This window comes from Squalius cephalus (genome assembly GCF_949319135.1).
Source record: "Squalius cephalus genome assembly, chromosome: 2".
Classification (NCBI taxonomy): Eukaryota; Metazoa; Chordata; class Actinopteri; order Cypriniformes; family Leuciscidae; genus Squalius; species Squalius cephalus.
In genome coordinates this window covers 16,399,990-16,424,159 of record NC_137123.1, presented here as the reverse complement: position 1 = coordinate 16,424,159, position 24,170 = coordinate 16,399,990, and the positions used below count along the sequence as shown (strand labels likewise).

The window sequence follows — 24,170 nt, the reverse complement described above, 5'->3', positions numbered from 1 at the left end:
TAAATAACTTTTAGCTACAGTACAACACCCAGCCATACTATTACTAGTCAGACTGAAGTGATTTTTTTAATTTAAAGGAAAGCATATTATTAAATAAAACATTTAGAGTAGATACACCAATGAGTGCAACATGATGTAATCATTATTTTGGATTTATTTTCCAGGAAGAGAGAGACTGTTAGAAGTGTAAATCTGCTTTTGTTAACTTTTAGAGGAACATTAGCATACAGATGACACTCTTCAACTCTCATTTCTCTTCTCATTGGGTGTCTGAAAGCAGCATGTTTTGTAAAGCCTTTCAGTGTCGAATCACATACTGATCCTGCTATACGTGTCCAGATCGATCAGCTCGTGTGTGTGTGATCAGAGTGTGTTTGTGCAGGTTTGATCTTCAGGTGGCTGTGCATGTATTAGAGTGACTTTAGGAGAGTTCTAGACTAATCGTAGACGCTCCTCTGCTCGTGGATCTAGCACAGTTTGCTGTGTGACGCCATCGTGTTGATTGTGCACGTACTGTCCTGCCGTCCCGCAGATTCTGTTGTGTTGGAAGAAGGAGTGCAGAGCAGAACGGACGTGTCACCGGCGGAGTCGAAGGAGGAGGAAGAGTTCGAGGCCGTTCCTTCTGAACCGATCTTCATGAGCACCAGTGCGACACCAGCTGGCATGCTGAGCCGGGTAGAAGACATATAATATAATAATCATTTATTATTATTAAATGATCATTTGCTTATTATTTTATTGTTGTTATTTTTTATATAAATAGTAATAATCACCATCATTTAGGCAGTAAATCATTATCAGACTACAATAATAAATAAATCACAATATTAATATTCACTATTTTATTCACATTATTAATATTATCAATATTCATATAATTATATATTTTAATAATCACAATATTATATATATATATATATATATATATATATATATATATATATATATATATATATATATATATATATAGTTTTTATGTAATTTATAGTTATATATTTATGTAATAATATAGTTATATGATTCACATTTGTTTTTCATATATATATATATTCACATTATTAATATTCATATAATTATATATTAATAATCACAAATATTAGTTATTTTTATTATTATTATATAAGTGTAAATAATGCATATAAATTTCAATAGAATATATACGTACTGTGAATAATTGGTAATAGTAATATTAAGAATAACATTTATTATATAGATATTTATTTTCAGCTAATATAGTCAAGTGTCACTGGTTGTAATAGACTAATATATCAGCCAGTAATTTTACTTTATTGACATTTATAAACCAAAGACTGATTGGTGTAATTTCTGTAATCCCAAGTCCTCCTCGACGTCTAGTCAGGAGGATAAGTCGACGCTGGAGGAGGTGAGTGAGGGCGGGATCCCGATCGACCAGCCCGCGCTGAGCCCCGGACCACATGACCCTGACCTCACCTTCTCCCCCACACCCCTGAAGCAGTCCAGCTCGTCGCCGGAGCTGCAGACTCTCCCCGAGGCGATGAGCAAAGCCCAGAGTGCCACGGGTGGAGATGTGCTGTGCTCCAGGATCCAGACAGCCCCGGCCCCGGGCCCGGAGAGAGAGGCCCCGGGGGAGAGCGCTGGGTCCGCAGGCCCGTCCAGCACCAGCACCAGTGTCTCCGTCTCTTCATCGTCCACGTCCCGGATGAGGCTGGAGTTCCCCACGGCCCAGCCGGGACCCCAGTCTCCCACCGGACACAGACCCCGCGGACACACCATTTCAGTGTCCGCACCCTCGTCCCGCAGGGAGAGGAAGATGGACCGGGACTCGTACCACAACCGAGGAGGGCCATCCAATGCAGAGAAGAGCTCAGGACTCAGTCCCAGGTAAACTGATATCATTAAATGAAATCGTATCTTAAATGTATTAGGGACATACATACACTCACCTAAAGGATTATTAGGAACACCATACTAATACTGTGTTTGACCCCCTTTCGCCTTCAGAACTGCCTTAATTCTATGTGGCATTGATTCAACAAGGTGCTGAAAGCATTCTATAGAAATGTTGATATTGATAGGATAGCATCTTGCAGTTGATCATCCAATGCACTTGCACATCCAGGGCACGAAGCTCCCGTTCCACCACATCCCAAAGATACTCTATTGGGTTGAGATCTGGTGACTGTGGGGGCCATTTTAGTACAGTGAACTCATTGTCATGTTCAAGAAACCAATTTGAAATGATTCAAGCTTTGTGACATGGTGCATTATCCTGCTGGAAGTAGCCATCAGAGGATGGGTACATGGTGGTCATAAAGGGATGGACATGGTCAGAAACAATGCTCAGGTAGGCCGTGGCATTTAAACGATGCCCAATTGGCACTAAGGGGCCTAAAGTGTGCCAAGAAAACATCCCCCACACCATTACACCACCACCACCAGCCTGCACATTGGTAACAAGGCATGATGGATCCATGTTCTCATTCTGTTTACGCCAAATTCTGACTCTACCATCTGAATGTCTCAACAGAAATCGAGACTCATCAGACCAGGCAACATTTTTCCAGTCTTCAACTGTCCAATTTTGGTGAGCTCGTGCAAATTGTAGCCTCTTTTTCCTATTTGTAGTGGAGATGAGTGGTACCCGGTGGGGTCTTCTGCTGTTGTAGCCCATCCGCCTCAAGGTTGTGTGCGTTGTGGCTTCACAAATGCTTTGCTGCATACCTCAGTTGTAACGAGTGGTTATTTCAGTCAAAGTTGCTCTTCTATCAGCTTGAATCAGTCGGCCCATTCTCCTCTGACCTCTAGCATCAACAAGGCATTTTCGCCCACAGGACTGCCGCATACTGGATGTTTTTCCCTTTTCACACCACCTTTGTAAACCCTAGAAATGGTTGTGCGTGAAAATCCCAGTAACTGAGCAGATTGTGAAATACTCAGACCGGCCCGTCTGGCACCAACAACCATGCCACGCTCAAAATTGCTTAAATCACCTTTCTTTCCCATTCTGACATTCAGTTTGGAGTTCAGGAGATTGTCTTGACCAGGACCACACCCCTAAATGCATTGAAGCAACTGCCATGTGATTGGTTGATTAGATAATTGCATTAATGAGAAACTGAACAGGTGTTCCTAATAATCCTTTAGGTGAGTGTATATACACATACACACTGCCATTCAGAAGTTTAGGGTCAGTCAGATTAAAGAAAAAGAAATTAATACTTCTATTCAGCAAGGATGCATTTTATTGATCGAAAGTGACAGAAATCATTTGTAACATCATAAATGTCTTTTCTATTTCATATAAATGCTGTTATTTTGAACTTTCTATCCTGCAAATTTTCCTAATCTCAGTTTCCACAAAAATATGAAGCAGCACAACTGTTTTCAACACTGATAATAATCATAAATGTTTCTTGAGTATCAAATCATCATATTAGAGTGATTTCTGAAGGATCATGTGACACTGAAGACTGGAGTAATGATGCTGAAAATTCTGCTTTAATCACAGGAATAAATTACATTTTAACATGTATGGTATTCACATAGAAAACTGTCATTTGAAATTGTAATAATATTTCACAATATTACAGATTTTTGATCACATAAATGCAGCCTTGATGAGCAGAAGAAGAAAAATTACACTACCTCTCTTTTTTGTAAATTTTTTTGGGTTGTCTCATTTTTAGCAGATGTTTTACATTAAGATGTGCATTATAAACACTTGCACTTAATGCAGGGACAGTTTGTCTCCTGCACAATGGTGTGTTGATTTCTGTTTAAAAAAAAAAACTACCCCGCAATTTAAACCTATCAATAATCCATGATGGCGAACGTCAAGTCCGTGGCTTAGTTGTGTAATGGATGGATAAGTGTCGTCTACATTAAGCCGTGATTACGTTCAGCAAACGTTAATGCACCTGTAATGTCTTTTGAACGGCATCCGTTTGATCTCGCCTCACAGAGTGCTTAAATTTCCAGGAAAAGCAAAGCATCATATGGAGAGTAATGATATGGCTGGGAAGTTTCATTCTTTCTCATTACTGTCATCATCCGTCGTCCCGTTGACATTAAATCATCCTGCCTTCTTCACTCGCTCGGCTCATTTTGAGAAGTGAGGCGCTTTTTGAGTTGAGCGCTTTCAAATTGTTGCCTTTTAGAATTAGAATTACTTGAAATTACTACCATCCATCTTTGTGGCGTTCAGTGCTGCCAGAGTCGGCGATCGATAGGCTTTGTGTCATATATATATATATAGACAGGAAACATAGTGAGTTTCCCATAAACACTTTTCCCTCCATCATGGTCTCGTATTGGTCTCTTGTGATGGGATTCGCTCAAACACTAAGAGCTGTTGTCTTTCTTGAAACTGTTTACAGTCCCTTTTAAAATGGTTGTGAACAGATTTTAACATGTTCGATATAAAGCTACAATTACCTCCCAATAAGAACTGAAGGTCCCTGCTACTCAAAATACATGTCCTGTGTGGATGATGATAAGAAAGAGGCATAAAAGGAGAAGTTTCTTCCATGGAAAGAGTTTTGAACTTCCCATTTTCCATGCAATAAACGCGAATGTTAAATGTTCTGAAGTCATGCAATAACTTTGTGTGAGAAACCGACTAAAACTAAACATATATTAAAACATTATTTAACAGAAATGTAACAATTATTCATTAAAATGTCCCACCTCGCTGTACCTGTTAATGATGGTTGTATGAGTTACATGAGAGCCAGTGATGTTTGATTTATCATGATTTGATTTTTTTCTAGTCAGACAGATGGGTAGATGGATGGATGGTGGATAGATGATGAATAGATGGATGAATGGATAGATGATGGATGGATAGATGATGGATTGATAGATAGATGGATGGATGGATGGATGGATGGTGGATAGATAGATAGATGGATAGATGATGGATTGATAGATGGATGGATGAATAGATGAATAGATGGATGGATGGGTGGATGGATAATAGATGGATGGATGGATGGATAGGATGGATGGATGGATGGATGGATGGATGGATGGATGGATGGATGGATGGATAATAAATGGATGGATGGATAATAAATGGATGGATGGATGGATAAATGGATAGATGGACAGACGGATAGGATGGATAGATGGATAGATGGATGGATGGATGGATGGATGGATGGATGGATGGATGGATGGATAAATGGATAGATGGACAGATGGATAGGATGGATAGATGGATGGATAGATGGATGGATGGATGGATGGATGGATGGATGGATAGATAGATAGATAGATAGCTGTATTCATGTGTATATATAAACAGTTGGCTACAAAAAATTAAAATGATAAATCAAACATCACTGGTTCTTGTATATCTCGGTCTCTCTCTCTCTATAAAACATATATAACATATATAAAACTATATTTGTATATAGTAACATATATGAATATTTTGAACAGCTGGCTAGTAATAATAATAATTTTCGAGGTGTGTTCAGTGCTTCTGCTGTTATTAGGTCACACATCCTGACCATGTCTCTCTATATTATTAGCAGTGAAGCATGTTTCCCCTTTGATACTGTCAAGGCCAGGTTTATTTGACGTCTCGGGTTTTAACGTAATTTGTAAAGTGTCTCTGAGCCGTGTTTAATGTTCTCCTGAGGTGTGGAGAGTGTTTCAGGACACTTGTCCTGCTCCCTGAATCTTCTTTACCTTTAGCTTCGATCTGTTTCCCGTGTGATGAGGTGAGGAGTGTGTAGGCAGAGGAGAGGTGTGGAGTTCAGTGTTTAGCGCTCGTGTTGGAGTGGAGGTTCAGTAGATCTGACCTTGATCCTCTTCTTTCTGTCTGCAGTTTCGTCTTCCTGCAGCTCTATCACTCTCCCTTCTTCGGCAACGAGTCCAACAAACCCCTCCTGCTGCCCAAAACTCAGGTCAGGTGATGCTCTCTCTCCTACATCTTTTACAATTGGAGGAATCTCATGAAAACATCAATGTCATATTTCAGCGCAAATCAAAAGAGAGAAATAAGATATTATTTATATATCATAGAAATGACAAAAAAGTACTTTTCCCCCCCAAAAAAGGGGGGAATCTGTCTGCCGTTCATTCATTCTGTCTGTCTGTCGTTTGTTCGTTCGTTCGTTCTGTCTGTCTGTCGTTCGTTCTGTCTGTCTGTCATTCTGTCTATCGTTCTGTCTGTCAGTCATTCGTTTGTTCTTTCTTTCTGTCGTTCGTTCTGTCGGTCGCTCGTTCTGACTGTCTGTCATTTGTTTGTTCGTTCTGTCTGTCTGTCTTTCGTTCTGTCTGTCTGTCGTTCGTTCGTTCTATCTATCATTCGTTCTGTCTGTCAGTTGTTCAATCGTTCGTTCGTTCGTTCGTTCTGTCTGTCTGTCATTTGTTTGTTCGTTTGATCGCTCTGTCTGTCATTCGTTCTGTCTGTCATTCGTTCGTTCTGTCTGTCAGTCATTCGTTCACTCTGTCTGTCTGTCAGTCATTTGTTTGTTCGTTCTTTCTGTCGTTCGTTCTGTCTGTCTGTCATTCTGTCTATCATTCTGTCTGTCAGCCATTCGTTTGTTCGTTCTTTCTGTCGTTCGTTCTGTCTGTCGTTCGTTCGTTCTGTCGGTCGTTCGTTCTGTCTGTCTGTCATTCGCTTGTTCGTTCTGTCATTCGTTCTGTCTGTCTGTCTGTCGGTCGTTCGTTCTGTCTGTCATTTGTTCTGTCTGTCGTTCGTTCGTTCGTTCGTTCTATCTATCATTCGTTCTGTCTGTCTGTCGGTTCAATCGTTCGTTCGTTCGTTCGTTCGTTCGTTCTGTCTGTCATTTGTTCGTTCGTTTGATCACTCTGTCTGTCATTCGTTCACTCTGTCTGTCAGTCATTTGTTTGTTCGTTCTTTCTGTCGTTCGTTCTGTCTGTCTATCGTTCTGTCTGTCATTCGTTTGTTCGTTCTTTCTGTCGTTCGTTCTGTCGGTCGTTCGTTCTGTCTGTCTGTCATTCGTTTCTTCGTTCTGTCATTCGTTCTGTCTGTCTGTCGTTCGTTCGTTCTATCTATCATTCGTTCTGTCTGTCTGTCGGTTCAATCGTTCGTTCCTTCTGTCTGTCTGTCATTTGTTCGTTCATTTGATCGCTCTGTCTGTCATTCGTTCTGTCTGTCATTCGTTCTGTCTGTCATTCGTTCTGTCTGTCATTCGTTCTGTCTGTCATTCGTTCGTTCTGTCAGTCATTCGTTCTCTCTCTGTCTGTCGTTTGTTCGTTCTGTCTGTGTCGTTTGTTCTGTCTGTCGTTCTGTCTGTCTGTCGTTTGTTCTGTCTGTCTGTCTGTCGTTCGTTCGTTCTGTCTGTCTGTCGTTTGTTCTGTCTGTCTGTCGTTTGTTCTGTCTGTCTGTCTGTCGTTCGTTCGTTCGTTCGTTCGTTCTGTCTGTCTGTCTGTCGTTCGTTCTGTCTGTCGTTCATTCTGTCTGTTGTTTGTTCGTTTGCTCTGTCTTTCGTTCGTTCGATCTTTCTGTCTGTCGTTCGTTCGTTTGCTCTCTCTCTTTCATTCGTTCGCTCTGTCTGTCTGTCATTCGTTCTGTCTGTCTGTCGTTCATTCGTTCTGTCTGTCTGTCGTTCATTCGTTCTGTCTGTCTGTCGTTCATTTGTTCTGTCTGTCGTTCGTTCGTTTGCTCTGTCTTTCATTCGTTCGCTCTGTCTGTCGATGTCATTCCTTCTGTCTGTCGTTCGTTCTGTCTGTCTGTCATTCGTTCGTTCTGTCTGTCTGTCGTTCGTTCTGTCTGTCGTTCGTTCGTTCGTTCGTTCGTTCGTTCTGTCTGTCTGTTGTTCGTTCGTTCTGTCTGTCTGTCGTTCGTTCTGTCTGTCTTTCGTTCGTTCGCTCTTTCTGTCTGTCGTTCGTTCGTTCGTTCGTTCGTTCTGTCGTTCGTTCGTTCTGTCTGTCTGTCTGTCGTTCGTTCTGTCTGTCTGTCTGTCTGTCTGTCTGTCTGTCTGTCTGTCGTTCGTTCGTTCGTTCGTTCTGTCTGTCTGTCTGTCGTTCGTTCGTTCTGTCTGTCTGTCGGCCGTTCGTTCGTTCTGTCTGTCGGCCGTTCGTTCGTTCTGTCTGTCAGTCGTTTGTTTGTTCTGTCTGTCTAAATTTTTTCTTGAGTTTTTAAAGGGAAAATAAAATTAATTATCATGAAAACAATAAAACATTTTCCATAAAAATAATACTTCTCCTAAATCTATTTTCTGTGTGGTGAAATATGAGCCATTTCTTTGAGATCGACCCAAACACTTTTCATTGGCCTCTTGTTTTCATTGACTTGATTGCTGCAGAGCTTCATATTAATCTAGTGTGGTCTGGCGTTCACAGCTGATAGATCGTGCCGTTAAAGTGTTGGATCAGATGCCTCCGTACGACACGCACAAGATCGGTGTGGTGTTTGTGGGAGCCGGCCAGGTACACTCATCTTTCTCTTTCCAATTTACTGTTTGAGATTGGTTTTTAGGAAGTCTTTATGATTTATGGTTGTTTATTATCAGGCAAATAACGAGGTGTCAATATTGTCCAACGAGTACGGGTCGAACCGGTACGCACAGTTCCTCACGGGCCTGGGGAAACTGATCCACCTGAAGGACTGCGACCCGGACCAGATCTTCCTGGGCGGACTGGACCAGTACGGGGACGACGGCGAGTTCACCTACTGCTGGCATGATGACATTATGCAGGGTGAGAGAGTGCGTTACAGTCACACCATCATCATCACGTTAGTTATTATTATTATTAGTAGTAGTAGTAGTAGTACTAGTAGTAGTAAGAAATAAAAAATAAAGAATTATTATCATTACTCATAATAGTAATAATATTTTTTTTGTAAACAACTATTATATTGCTATATATTATATTATATTGTATAATAAAAAAATGTACTCAAAATAATTATAAGATAATTTATTATTAATTCTTATCAATTATTTAATATTATTTCTTATTACTAAATATAATAATAATAATAATAATAATAATATTAGTAGTAGTAGTTATTATAATTAATAATTCTTATTACTGGTATTACTAGCTGTTAAGTTATTATTAATACGAACAATAGTCGTTATATTATAATCATAATTTACTACTACTAATCATTTTCTTAATAATAATACATTTACATTCATATAATTATTTTATTCATTCTAATTAATAATTATTTATTTTTCTTTCTCTCTCACTACTACTACTTGCTGTTATTAAGATATAATAATAATAGTATTAATAATAATTTTTAATAATAATAATAATTATTAATTCTATTTATCATTTTATATGATTTCTTATTACTAAAATAATAATAATAGTAATTATAATTAATCATCATAATTACTAAGGTCTCTCTAATTTATATAATTTTATATATTATATGATAACTATAATAATATATATTATTATTATTAATTATAATTACTACAACTACTATTATTATTATTATTATTATTATTATTATTATTATTATTATTATTATTAGAAAGACCTTAGAAATGAAGTATAGCAAACCTTTCAAGATCTTAAGGATGGGGAATATATTTTTAGTCAGTATTTCTTCACTCACTGTTGAATTTGAGCAACAATTATAATAGAATAATAGTAATAATAATAATAAAAATTAGTATTAGTAGTATTATTGTTATTCATTCTAATAATTCTTATTTTAATAAATATTATTTCTTACTAATTCTATTACTGTAATTATTATCTACTATTAATAACTATTTATTATTATTATTATTAGAGAGGTCCTTGAAAAACCCCACCAGTCAGAAAACAGGCAAACCTTTCACGATCTGAAGTATGATGAATAGACTTCAGATGCACTTGAGTCAGTGTTGACTGAGTGTTTGTGTGTGTGATCCATTACTGTGTGTTGAGCTGATTATCTGAGGCGTTCAGAAAGAGAGTCTGACTAATGCAGTCGTTTCCTTCCCTTCAGCCATTTTCCACATAGCCACTCTCATGCCGAACCGAGAGAGCGACAAGGGCTGCTGCAACAAGAAACGCCACATCGGCAACGACTTTGTGGTGGTGGTTTACAACGACTCCGGGGAGGAGTACAAACTGGGCACCATCAAGGTGTGTGAGGGAGTCCCTTTACGTTTCATTCCTGTCTTTGCCACATTCTTTCTACCTGAACCGTTTTTAAAATATGTGTGTTGATGTTGACAGGGCCAGTTCAACTTTGTGGAGGTGCTCATAAAGCCACTGGACTACGAGAGCAACCTGGTCACGCTGCAGTGTCGGAAAGGTTGAAATAACACGCTTTCATTCAGATATATTTGTATTCTAGTGAAGCAGAAGCCTGACCCCTGTGACCCCTCATTCTCTCTCAGATCTGGAGGGTTTGGTGGACACCAGTGTGGCAAAGATCGTCTCTGACCGCAACCTTCCTCTGCTCGTGAGACAGATGGCGCTGCACGCCAATGTGAGACTTGAGAATGTTTTTCCTCTCTTTTCCTTGTTTCACGAGTCTTTTACATTTCCTAAAGAGTGGCACTTTTCTGTGTGTTTATGCTCAACTGTGCTGATATTGCTCTGTGTAAACATAGATGGATGTTTTTGACCTGCGCCGTTGTGTTTTTCCACCTCAACGAAACCCCTCTGTCTGTCTGTCCGATCATTTCATGCAATTCATTCACTTTGCATCGAGAAAACGGTTCATAATGCTTAAGCAAGAACCTCCTCTATCATGTTTCTTTCACTCAAGTATGTTTTAGGCTTGATACTTGGACTTCACTCAGTATCCAGACTTTCACTTCGGTATATTTTTCCAGTACATTTTACACCCCTGGTGGTTGCTAGGGCGTTACTATGCAAAAACCAAATCAGAAAGGTATTTAATAGGGCTGGGGATTGACACAAAATTCAATTTGTTTTTGATATTTATTAATTTGGATATCAGATACAGGCAGTACATGGCAAATTTTCTAATATTTTCAAAATGTTCAACTAATGCTGTTAAACAGGGAATCAGTTGGTACTACATTGCTATAATAATGAGGTTTAATATTAACTGATTTGTATACAAACACTTAAATTGCTCACAAGGAAGTTTTTTTTATAATAATAAAGTTATAATACTAACTTTATAATTACGTAATTATGCTTCTACTCCAATTCGTTTAAAAAAACCAAAAAAAACATGGTGGCTGTCATAAAAACTTGACACATTTATTCAAACATACATTAAATACTGAAGAACAGTATAAAAATTCTTGGGATTTAAAGGGATAGTACACCCAAAAATGAAAATGAATTGTCATAATTTCAGGTATAATTTATGTGTGCAGCTCAAATGATGCAGAGCGAGTGCAGTAATGATGTTTTCCTTAATGAAAACCACTATAAAGAGCGTATCCGTAAGGTGGAAAACCGTTTGCCGCACACAGCTTTTTTTCTCCTCTTGGATAGTTGAGCTCACAACTCTTCCCACCTGCTGTGATAAGTGGAGACGGTGTTGTGACTCACACACCAACGCTTTCCTCCGAGACCCTACAAATCACTGCAGGAAGTCTCAGCCCACTGCTTCTGCCTCCAATTAGCACAACATGCCACAAAATGGCAGACAAAATTGGGTTTCACTCGGGACAAGGATTACTTTGGGGGTGGATTAATAAATTATCGTTGCCATGGTTACCGTTGAACTTTAGAAGCCTTTAGTAGACAGAAGTACTTCAGTTTGGGGAAATTACATTGAAATGTTTTTCTACTGGGGCAGTGCAAAGTATATCTCAATCTGGAAGGCGTTTCATGTTGACTTTAATCAGTCTTAGATACGAACGTAATTACGGTTTCGTGAATTATCTGCTCCTTTGTCTTGGAAAGATGGCGTCGCTGGTGCACCAGTCCAGGGCGAACCCATCGGACGCGTATGCTTCAAAATGGCTGGCGAGATTGAGACACATCAAGAGGATCAGGACCCGGGTTAGAGCGCTCACTATAATCTATAATTGCATATATAATATGTATTGCATAAATAATGCATTGTGGGATTGCTTTCTCTTGGCTTTTCTCCATCAATAGGCTCAGGAGGAAATCCAGTCCCGTCCCACTCATGGGATCTCTCTGACTCAAAGCCACGGTCCCATGCAGAATAAACCCGCCGCCCACCAGCCCTCCGGTTCTGCTTCCAACCCGGACGCCGGCCAGAGGAAGAGGCTCGTGTCGACCGTCGACGATTTCACAGACTTTGTCTAGTGAGAGACCCATGATGTGTTTTTAACCGAGACGCTGCGTTCCCATCAGTCCAGACGAATGAACCCTTTCCTGAAGGCGGAGCGTTAATAACATCACATTTACAGCAAGCCATTGTGCCATCAGGAAGAGATCCGTTCAGCTGGTCTCACTCAACGCTGTGACTGACTGACTGACTGTATGAATGAGTTTCACAAACGCTGCTCTGTCTGCTGAAAGATGGACGTAAAGACACACACTGGCATTATCGCACGCCATTTTTAGCAGTATCGCAAAATTGCGCACGCAACAATGCAGATGTTCATTAATGTGCATTGTCCCTATCAAATAAATAAATTAAAAAAAAAAAAATCTTCATCCACACGTTTGTTTCTCGTGCTCACTCACTCTCTCGTTTTTCTCTGAATATATGAAATGTCTATGATAACCGTCCACACAGCAGTGCCAACATAACAACCTGCATGAACTACACCGCGAGCTTTAGGAAGTCCACAGGACAGCTTCATAGAAAACATGGAAGCACTTTACAACAACGTTCTATAGTTATTACATTAGATGTTATGACCTATTCTTAAAGCATTTAATGTTAATTTGCACATGCAGTTCACTGTTGGTTCACGTAATTTCATAATACAACCTTAAATGTTACAAATACTTTACTATTTAGAAATGAACACGTACATTAAGTGCTGTATAAGGATTATTCATGCTGACTAATGTGTAGAACATTATTGTAAAGTGTTACTGAAGACATGAAGATGTGAATCCAGTGTGCTTGAAGATTACTGTGACCTAATTGCTGTTTGCTTGTTTTCTGTCATTTTCTTTGCGTGTGTGACGGTTATTTCTAATCTGAGTTTCTAATAGAACTGCAGAACAACACTAAAAACGGTAAACCACATCAGACGTGTGTGCGCTTCGCTACCAAATAAAACACTGAAATGTGCAAAAATACCTCTGTTGTTCTGAGTCTACTTTCACTCATGTTTGAATCTGTTGCTTTAGTCTGAATAGATACCAGTGTAGGAAATTAACTTTTTAAGGGAAATATTGGTGTTAATCATTTTAATTTATAGCACCTTTCTAAAACTCAAGGCTGCGTTACAATCGAGCGAATATGTCAAGGAAAGAAATATGTATACATATACAATTAACAAAATTTAAAGTCAATTCATCAATTCTTCTTCTAAAACGTGTTTTAGTTTCACCCTGATTCACTATGGTAAGCCTATAAGTGTTTTAGTTCTGGCGGGATAGTTTCTGCAGGAAACTAACAGAGCTCGTAATAAAACAAGAATCAACATTAGCTTGGCTTTTCAGAGATGGCAAGAACTGAGGGATTTGAAATGTTGTAAAAGCGACTGTTTTTATTAGTCAACAGGTGAAAGGTAAACCGATACAGATAAATTGCCACATGTAGCTGTCTAACAAAGTTCAATGTAAAGTATTATTTATTGTGAAGGCTCATTTCATTATGGTTATTATAGCTCTGCTGGAATTTATTTTTGAGGAAGTACGTGTCTATTAATGGGCAAAGCTATAGTAACATCTTCAGCTAGTCCACTTGAGATACTTCCAATCTAAATCTAAAATGTTTTATGAGCTGAAGGATAATCATATTCATCTGCACAGTCATGCAGAGCCAAAGCACAACCAAAACTATGTTCTTCCACAAAATACGTGCAGTTTTTTTTTTTTTACTGCTTGAGGTCCAAATGTTACATCGTGTACCTTTAACTTTTACCCTAAACCAGGGGTATCCAATCCTACTCCTTCAAGGCCACTATTTTGCTCCAACCCCAATTAAACTCACCTGAAGCATCTAATAAAGGTCTTACTATGTGTACTATGAACTTCCAGGCAGGAGTGTTGAGGAAAGCTGGAGCTGAACTCTGCAGGATAGTGTTCCTCCAGGAGCGCATGTGGACACCCCTGCCCTAAACAAAAGCATTGAAGATACCATTGAGTGGAGACTTAAGCTGTGATTTCCCAGAGATCTCAAAGTGCAATGTAATGTTTATGTTGTGGCACAAGTGAATAAAAAGCATTTAAAGGTAAATCAATATATTGAACTGAAGCCCCACATGAACCAGAGACTCTCAGCTGTCAGACTCTTTATTTGACTTTGTCAAGTGCAAAAGCATGTAAAGCGAAGTGCTACAAAGTTACAAGTACAACAGCACAATACAACACAAAATGGCAAACCTGCAATCAACACATTACCTTCAGCATGTAATACAAAAAATGTAGGACTTTACATTATTGCATGCAAGTTGGTTTTGGCACATGTGACTGGCTTGAAATTTTTCTGACACGCACCTAAAAGTATGAAATATTTCAGCAGCAGTGTTGTCCTGCAAAGAACTACTAAAAAGCCATTATATTTTAAAATGACTGCTTGTGCTGTGTGTAGTTCTATTAAAAAATGTTTATTTTTTTATAAAGCAATGCTTTCATACTTTTGGTGTATTTTTTTTTTCCTTTGGTCAACGACAAGGTGAAATGAAATATGCAGCAAAGCATTTGTGTGAAATGAGTGTACATCCCGACGTCCATTTTGTGTAATGGAAACAAAACAGAATTTCCTCTCAGTGCGGTTAAGGCAAATGAGATTTAAAAAATGCAATCAAACTCTAATACAATATTTACATCAGGGCACACCAATATGTACAGATAAACATGACCTTTCAAAACTTGATCTGGAATGGCCAGAATAAGGACGTTACTGTAGTGGACGTGACCTTTGACAGAATCAAAACTCCCTGTAGTGGATCTGTTTGAATGCTTAAGCATCACTTCATCATCCAATCACTCTCAACTACTCTACTTTCATTATATGAGACCTTAAGACATGTACTGATTGAAGCCAATACAAACAAACAAACAAACAAAAAAAATCCTGGTTTGAGTTTTTACAAAGAGGGTCCCTGAGCGTCATCACGGTAAACAACATTATTTTAGTACTTCACAAGAGAGACAAAATCAACACATTATAAAAACCAATACATGAAAAATATTAATGGTAATTATCATCCTGATGCAGCTTGTGTATAATACTCAACGAGAATAGTTCTGGAAAGCTGTATGTGAAGAAACATTACACACTAGTTAAGTATGGCAAAGCACTAAAGCTTGACATTGAAATAAAGTGCTAAGTACAAAAGAAACTTTAAGTTAATCTCTTCTTACTTGAGTAGCAAGCTTTGGCAAAATTATACGGAGAGTAATGCTGTTGTAACTATCTCTTATGTTCGTACCAAGCTTATTTTATTATTTCTGCAAAACATTTTTCCATAACACATTCAAACTAAATCACACTGATACCGTCACAATCATTCATTTTATAACATCAATACAAAGTGCTTTTTAAATTAGATTCAAAACATCATAGAAGGCAGCAACAAACACTTCCATATATAATAAGCTGATTTTTCATGAATTAACAAACTACTTACAAACTAATAATTCTTCATGGAACATAATTTTTTACCTGCTGGAACAACAAATCCCCATACAGAGAATTCTGGGAGTTGTGCTTGAACGAGGGACAGACCTTTGTCTTAATGCGCTCTTAACATTTCCCTTCATCTACCTTTTCATGTCCTTCTATTAACATATCCCAATTTTTATGACTCCCTTTGAATTTACCATTTCTGACACCCTTTCCCTTCTCTCAATTTTCCTTCTATTTTAATCTTCTCTTACTCGCCCTCAGGTCCATTTCATCTGAAAAACCTATGAATGGTAATGACATGCAATTATGTCGGAAGAAATATATGTGAAATCCTGAGGATTACTAGTTGTTTAGCACCCTGATGGCCTCTTCAGAAGTATGTTAGTGTGAGTGTGTAAGTGTAGGTGGGGAAATCATACAAGTCTATATATTTTCTGATATGTTTTTGCGTCTATTTTCCTATATTAAAAAGCATAAAATATGCATAAGTACCTCAAAGCTCTATATTTATGGAATGGTAGCAAATATGTACCCGCAAATCTAAGTGTGTCTTGTGTCTGTTTGTGTGCGAGTCTGTCAGTGTGAGCCTTTCTGAATAAGTTGTGCCTATTCTGCATCGATGGGCAATACATTCACCCATGACCTTAACATAGCTTCCTTCAACAACAACAACACAAAAAAAGAACACTTTTCATTAAACATAACTAAAACCATTGTATGACAAGTACCATCAAGCTTTAGCCATCCTGCATCAACAGGCGTGCTGTTGTAGTCCTTCATTGTCTCTTTCAAGAGTTTGTTTTGTTTCTGCGACAGCACAAGGTGTGCTCTTGTCGGTTTCAACTCAGTTGACCACCAGGGTCAAGAGGTTGGACTTGAGGTCACTGCGGGAGGGGAAGGAAAAGGGCAACTTGCATTGAATAAACTTCTTGAGGATTGTAGAAACCATGGTGACCTGCACCTAGTTTCCATCTTGTGACTTCTAGTAAGGTGTCACCAATTGAAAGACTTGTGGGTTGGAACTTAAGGCTGTGGTCTATTATTTGGTTTAGTTTGAGAAACGTCTTGCATTTGCTCTTCTTGAGGGCCTGGTTACAAAACCTGCTGTCACCAGGTCCTCATTTCTTCATGAAAGGCCGTAACCCTTGAGCTTCAACATTCCTTGAGTCCCTTAGCTTTATGACTCAATTCCTAAAATCTGCCTTAAATTGCATACTGATTGTTGGAACCTTGGAATGTCAAGGTTTGGGATGTCCTGAGATTGGTCTGTCTGTGTTGGGGTGCACCTTGTTTTTAAGAGGGGGAGGTTTGTGCTTGCGTTTGCGGGTGGGATTCGTAGTAGTGTGTGCAGGGTGCCGGAATACACTGGAGGGAAGGTTCTCGCTGTTGCTGGGAGGAACCCACTCATGGGAGCGAGGGATCGGTACTGGGGTAGTTATGGCAGAAACCGGAGCAGTTGAGGGAGTAGACGTTGGAGTGGGAACGGGGGTAGGGGCAGGGGCAGGGGCAGGGGCAGGGGCAGGGGCAGGTTTGTTGGCACAGCCAACAACCTCAGAGTCTCTTTGGAAGTTTGGGTCAACCTTGGAGGTTCCTTTTACTTTACGAGAAGCCTTGACAGTTTTTTGGACTCTGGGTGGACTACTGTCCTCCTTAGAAGGACTTGCTTTGAGGGGGACCTTGTGAGGGTCTTTCTCGGTCTTGCTGACATCTACCACCACAGTACTGAGAATTTCTTGAGTCTTTTGGAGACTATCGGTCCTGTGGGGACTTGAGTCTACCTTATTGAGGCTTGTGGGAAGGCCACTGGTGATTTGTGAGAACTTGTCTGATTTCCTTGACCTTCTGTCTCTCTTGTGAAGATTTCTCTCGGACACAGGTGCACTTATTTCAGTTATCGAGGGACTTTTGCTACTCTCTGCCACTTGTGTGTTCCTGTCTGCCCCCTTGTATCTATGTCTCTTCTGTCCTGCAGACTCCAGACTTCTATGGCGGCGTGTCCCTCTGCCCCGTCCTCTACTCTTCCTCAGCAGTCTCTCTAGACGGCACTCTGTTCGATACAATTCCTCTGTGGCATGGGTGACCCGGTCCAGCTGAAGAAGCAAAGCATCGAAAGCTGGGAGGATTCTGCGGAGCGTTGCCTCCATCTCGGCTCTCTCTTTCCAGCCTTGGCCTCCAACTATCACCCCAAGGCCTAAGGTAAGGCCTAGTCCCAGACCCGGGGCTTCAGCCAGACTGCAAGGACTGCTGGAAGTGGGCCGCCAGGAGGCCTCAGATCCTCCATCAACACTGTCGGGAGTAGGGGGAGCCTCTGGAGTGTCCAGAGGAGGAAGACACAAGGACTTGCAGTCACTTGTTGAAGAGGAACGCGAAGGCGGGAGCTCCATACCTTCAAATCGCACCTTGTGCCGGAACTATCAGGGAAGAAAGGGATAAAGGGTCAAGATAAGTGTGTGGTGGTAATTTAAAGGGTCAAGGTCTGGGGTGAAGGATCAATCTGGAAGACTGGTGACATACTAGAAAGTCAGTAAAAAGAGTTAGTCATTATCCAAAGCAACTTACTGTACACTTTTTTTTAGGGACAATCTGTTGGGAGAAACCTGGGGAAAGGTGCCCTCAAGAGCACAAAGGTAACAGTTCATGGTTCGTTCCTTGGAGGGCTTGACCAGCAACCATTTATGAGCTTTAGCCACTATGCCACACCCACAGTTAACAATGTCTTAAATACTGCTTTATCAAGACAATGTGCTTCAGGGGGAATCTCTCTGCTCTGCAAATTGCTTTGTCTTAAAAGCATCTACTAATGTACTACAAATCAACTGAAGGGAACAAGGGACTATGGGCTAAATGTGCTACTCAAGTTTGGCAAATAAACAAGTGCCTCAGGTAGAATCATCAATTTGTGATCCTATAAACCTACATAGAGTTCATAATCACATTAGATACTTGCAAGACCTAATTCCAGACATGCTATATTGGTAAAAACTTGCATCAGACAAAATCTTGGGTATTATGTAAGTACACGCACCTCTTTAGCACGGCTGAGCCCCATCCACATTTTGAGGCGTCGCAGGAACAACTCCACCATCTCATAGTCCTGTAGGTCAACGGCTGGACGGTAGAGTTCCGCCCTTGCCCGACGATAGTTCCTTAGCAATGCCGAGACCAAAAGCCACAGCAAAACAAGTCTGAGTAGAGTAAAGCTAATGTGGAAGATGAAACAGGAAGCAGAACATGGGGAGGAGCCACTGTCTGGTCGCCATGACAACAGTCCACGCCCACTAGAGCCAAGTAACTTCAAGAAAGTAGAGCTAACTGTTCCGTAGCCCTCCATGACAGAGTGGAAAATCTAGAAGGGAAAAAAGAAAGTGCTTGTTTTAAGATTTTGCTAAACTTTTGGCAAACACTCAAAAGAGCAGAAATTAGATGTATATTGATCAGAGCAGACTGCTTTTAAAAGATATAAGATGTACAATGATGGTTCATAACTGGCCCATTAAGTATTCTAGGTGAGTGAGGGAGATAATTGAACAGCCTCTTACATCAACTTCAACATTGTGCCAACATTTGTTGCACTTACTGTTTGTAAACAGCCAAGAACTTCTTGGAATTTGGATTTAATAATTCAGGAAGAAGGAAAGGGTGGTGTGTTCGGATTCATGCACAAACACATTTGCAAATGTATGCACAAACACATATAACTCAACCCACAATTCTTGAGTGGTTGTCAGGGTGTTGCTAAGCATTTGCTTGGTCACTATTATGTGGTTGCTAAGGCATTCTAAAGTGACGGTTGCTTACTGACCCAAAAGAGCCAACCCCCAAATCTCTATGATATTATGGTGTCTATTAATTGTCTCTCCCATAAAGTATATGGAATTTTGCACCTGTTTCAAAAAGTAAAAGCACAACTCTCCTCAACAAGTCACATGATTTAAGCACAAATAGTGTGGAACAAGTTATGCCCTTATGTTTATGTTGCCCTTAACCATGAATATGTTTAATACATAAGATTTGTGTGTTTGATCAAAACTCTAGCCCCCTGTATGAGTAATAGCAATAGTGACGCTTGACTTAAACAACTAATAACAATACCCAGTCTTTGCAGCTGATTTTACAGAAGGTCAAGGTCACTTCAGCATACCAAATTTGACCTCCCTCGGTAGGAAATTTGTAATGTGTAATTCAGCCAGCATCAAGGTCCTCACACACTCAATTATGTACACAGTTAAAAGACATGAACCTTTAGTTCAGATAAATCAGAAAGTTCAGAGTGCTTTTATAAACTCATGTCCTTTATGAATCTAATACATGTATTTAATTATACTCGTTTTCTCTGCATTAGTAGGAAATTTAGTTATGCATGCAGGTCATCAGGATAAATCATGACTCAATGCGTTTTTTTATATTGAAATAAAAATTAAGTGGCTCATCTGTGAGCAGGACAGCAAGTCTTTGTGGTGTATTGAGAGGTAGCAGCTCAACACCCCAAAGCAAAATCCCAAAGCAGCTCAACACCCAGACTATTGCTGCCCAGAGTGAAAAACGGGGTGAAGCATCAGTGATGGTTTAGGAAGCGATATCATAACATTCCCTACTGTGCTTGATGGGCACATCACTGTCAAATACTACCGAACCATTCTGGAGGAACATGTACACCTAATGGTTCAAAAATTGTACCCTGAAGGGGGTGCAGTGTATCAGCATGATAATACACCAATACACACAGCAAGACTTGTGTTTGATAAACATGAAAGTGAATGGCCGGCAGAGTCACCACATCTGAATATTTTTGAGCCACCTAGGGGTGTTTTGGAGGAGCGAGTCAGAAAACGTTTTTTTCTCCAGCATCACATAGTGACTAGGCCACTGTTCTGGAAGAGGAATGGCTCAAATCCCTCTGGCCTCAGACTGGTATCTGTCATTCCCAAGATGAAGTGATGCTGTATTGGCCGCAAAAGGAGGCCCTACACAATACTAATAAATTATTGTGAATTAAATGATTGTGTTTCAGTTTCATTGTTTAAATCACATTGCAGATGGTGTGCAGCGGTGTGTGCGTGTCCTAACCAGGTGTCCAGTGTGTGAGTATGCCAACAGGAACACGAGAAGAGTGACGGCAACCGTCAGCATCTCCCAGAAAGATCTCCTCAGCGTCCTCCCGAAAACCCCCCATTCTCTCATGAAGCGCAGCTGGTGCGATGCCTAGACGGAGAGAAATGAGGTGGGTGATAAATGATGCCTCACAGTAAAATGTATTTTCATACCATTAATTATTGCAGAGTTAAATATTTAGTGTTGTCTGGCCTGAGAAGAGCATGAGGATGGAATTTATAACTATGTGTCTGCATATAGTAGCATTCATAGCATTTATTAGCAAGGCAATCTCACTGGAGTAGCCTGAAGTTAAGTGCCTTGCTCAAGGGCACAATGGTTCATTCTTCTAGTTATCAAGTCTGAACTTTACAGCTCCACTAAGTAACTTTTTTTTGGTCAGCGAACGTCCATAGAGCACTCAAATTTGGCAACCAGAAACTCAAGGAGGATGAGGTTCATTCTCACGTCACACAAGCACGTTTGAGCTTCCGCAAGAACCAATGAGGTTTGTTCTCAAGTAAGTACGGTTTTACCACATTTGAGGGCTCCATGTACTGTATGTTCATTGATCAATGTTTATATGGGAATAAAAGCCTAAATTAGTATCTGTTTATCAGCATCAGAGCAAAAGCATCAGAGTTTCTAAGCATCAGAGTTTTGAAGCAATGGACTTTCAATGGACAGAAATCTCTCAGATTTCATTAAAACTAGCACGAACAAATGAAAGTCTTATGGGATTGGAACTACGAGGGTGATTATATGATGACAGAATTTTCATTTTTGGGTGAACTATCCCTTTAAGGAGTGGCATTCTGTAGCTCAAACTGTAAGCATTTTGCTAACAACACCAAAGTCATGTGTTAGATTCCCATTCGCTCACCTTGAGCACCAGCAGGAAGAGCAGTGCCGCGCTCAGTTGGGTCAAAACCTGGTTCTGTTGGGCCAGAGGAAAGAAGTCTGTGAACGTGTCCTGTTGTTGTAGAAATGAGCCCCACTGGCGGGCGGACAGAACGGAGCGACTCAGGTGTAAAGAGACGACACAAATCGCCAATAGCAGACTGCAAACACTTGCTATATTCCACAAGCGCAGGAAGTAGCCAAGCCCCTGTTTCCGGACAATCACGCCCTCACGTACGGCGAAGTAGATCACGAAGACCAGCAGGAGGAGCTGTGATAGAAAGAGAGAGCTTAATTAAAGGTGCATTGTGTAATATTTAGGAGGATCTGTAGACAAATGCAATATAATATACATAACTATGTTTTCAAAGGTGTATAAAGACCTTACATAATGAACTGTTATGTTTGCATTACCTTAGAATGAGCCATTTCTGTCTGCATATTAGTGTTGTGCAAGTTACTCTGGAAATGTAATTAAATTACTGATTACTCCTTTTAAAAGTAATCAAGTTACTGTTCTGATTACTTTATTTCAAAAGTAATTGGTTAAATTACTAGTTACGTTACTAGCCCCTTACAATTAAATGCGCCAACATGTTTCTACAGTGGCCCTAAACGGACAAACGCTATGTTGAACACTATGTTGTTCTTCGTGCAAAGAAGCTAGCTAAAGTCAGCGAATAAAACACTGACACAATGAAGAACGAGTAACAATAATATTTGCAATAAATATGGTTTTACTGAATAATTAAGTAAACATAATTTCTTAATTTATTTTTGTAAATAAACCTCATTGCTGAACTGGCTACTCTCTGCTGTCTCTGACAACAACATCTGTCGGCCACCGTAACTTCTGTTGCTTGCAATTCGCACAAAAAATAAATATATCACACACTGCACCTTTAACCTCTGCCTTCGTTAAGACGGCACAATAGAATTGATATAAATAATGGGATCAGTTTTGTGATTGGCTGACGGTTACCGTGAGGAACAGGGGCAGGTCCATGCCGTGACTGAGCATGTGGAGGCTGCAGGTTTTGAGGTCCAGACTCAACTGAGCGCGCTCAGATACCGGGAACTCCAGCAGGAAGGAGAAGACGGCCAACAGATCGGTGTTGATGTTATAGAGGGGAAACTCCACGAACAGAGCCCTCGTCCTGAACACAAACACATCACACCTCAGAGTTAGGGCTGTATGATTCACTCTGACTTTCATAAGTTTAATGGAAAATTAAATACTGGATCATTTGTGCCATGCAATAGTCAATTGCAAAATCAATAAATAAAACGATTATGACATATAATTATGGAAATACTAGAAATGGAAATTCTGTATACAATATGTTATTGCATAATATTATCATTTTAAAATGTATAATACAGAAAATTGGTAAACAAAAAAGTATGTAATTGATTAATATAAATAATGTTGATTAAACCAAATAATGTTTTTTTTTTGTTTTTGTTTTTTAATAAATAATTATATTTGTAAAAAATAATAATAATAATAATAAATCACTAAATATAATCAATTATGACATCTAAAAAAAAATCTAATAATAACAGAAGTAAATTTGGTAATCAAAAAATAATTTGACTGGTTAATAAAAACAAACAATTGAATTGAAAATATGAAATGTTAATAGACTAGAAACTCGAAATTATGAAAAAAGTTTTATGAAACATGATTGATAATTGGTAATGACTTTTTTGCTTTAATAATTTTTATAAATATTAATATTGATATATTTGCTAAAAACGAAGCAAATATATCAATATTAATATTTATAAACATGATTAAAATGTTTGTATTATGCATATTAACATTAATAAATATTAATCTAAAACAATTAAATGTTAATTTTATTAATGTTGATATCAATATTGAGTTGAATATGGTCAATATACATACTATTAATATCAATAACACTGATGATAATAATATAAATAATATTAATAAACTATTAATTAATAATTAATTATAATTAAAAACAAATAATAGAATTGAAAAAATATAAATTATGAAAAATAAGTTACTTTCCTATTCTGATAATTGATGATGAATTTTTTGCTAAATTTTAAGAAGCAAATTGTTGTATACACGTTCATACAGCTTATGACTGATGAAACTGATGAAGTAAATGAACACTATAAAACAACTTCCCTCCAAAATGACTTCCTCTCTTCTGTCTTTTGTTGTGCATATCCTTGCTAACTGATTATTGGATGTATTGGATGTATCTCTCTCTGTGTGTGTGTGTGTGTGTGTACTCACAGCGGGTCGAGCCACTGGTGTGTGTTGAGTTGCTTGACCAGAGCTCTGGAGTCCTGCATCTTCTTGCTGAGATCCTGCACGAATCCAGCACTGCTGTAGACAGACACCTGCCCCCAGTGCCACACACTGCACACACACACACACACACACACACACACACACACACACACACACACACACACACACACACATCAAACCTTCATGAGAATCTCACTGACATGTGGACGAGGCTCCTGAGCAGAGGTGAAAACAAAGCCAGCCTCTGAACCAGAAGACCTG

At 39.3% G+C, this 24,170-nt stretch overlaps 2 protein-coding genes across 5 annotated transcripts in view; one reads left to right on the top strand and one right to left on the bottom strand.

Moving 5' to 3' along the window:
- tsc2 (TSC complex subunit 2) overlaps window positions 1-12,522 on the top strand; it is a 44,006-nt gene extending 31,484 nt beyond the window's left edge. For all 4 annotated transcript variants that reach the window (XM_079895211.1, XM_079895212.1, XM_079895210.1 and 1 more), the window contains 10 exons: window positions 533-675; window positions 1,340-1,863; window positions 5,816-5,894; window positions 8,302-8,388; window positions 8,472-8,658; window positions 9,914-10,053; window positions 10,147-10,225; window positions 10,311-10,402; window positions 11,803-11,901; window positions 12,001-12,522. In XM_079895211.1, the coding sequence (XP_079751337.1) occupies window positions 533-675; window positions 1,340-1,863; window positions 5,816-5,894; window positions 8,302-8,388; window positions 8,472-8,658; window positions 9,914-10,053; window positions 10,147-10,225; window positions 10,311-10,402; window positions 11,803-11,901; window positions 12,001-12,174 (1,604 nt within the window). In that variant the 3' untranslated portion in view covers window positions 12,175-12,522. The remainder of the gene's footprint in view (window positions 1-532; window positions 676-1,339; window positions 1,864-5,815; window positions 5,895-8,301; window positions 8,389-8,471; window positions 8,659-9,913; window positions 10,054-10,146; window positions 10,226-10,310; window positions 10,403-11,802; window positions 11,902-12,000) is intronic.
- A 43-nt stretch (window positions 12,523-12,565) lies between these two features.
- Window positions 12,566-24,170, bottom strand: part of pkd1a (polycystic kidney disease 1a) — a 96,343-nt gene continuing 84,738 nt past the window's right edge. The window contains exons 43-48 of the mRNA XM_079895199.1: window positions 23,892-24,017; window positions 22,599-22,773; window positions 21,600-21,887; window positions 20,693-20,827; window positions 18,651-18,971; window positions 12,566-18,036 (exon numbers count right to left, since the gene is read on the bottom strand). Coding sequence (XP_079751325.1) covers window positions 16,864-18,036; window positions 18,651-18,971; window positions 20,693-20,827; window positions 21,600-21,887; window positions 22,599-22,773; window positions 23,892-24,017 — 2,218 coding nt within the window. The 3' untranslated portion in view covers window positions 12,566-16,863. The remainder of the gene's footprint in view (window positions 18,037-18,650; window positions 18,972-20,692; window positions 20,828-21,599; window positions 21,888-22,598; window positions 22,774-23,891; window positions 24,018-24,170) is intronic.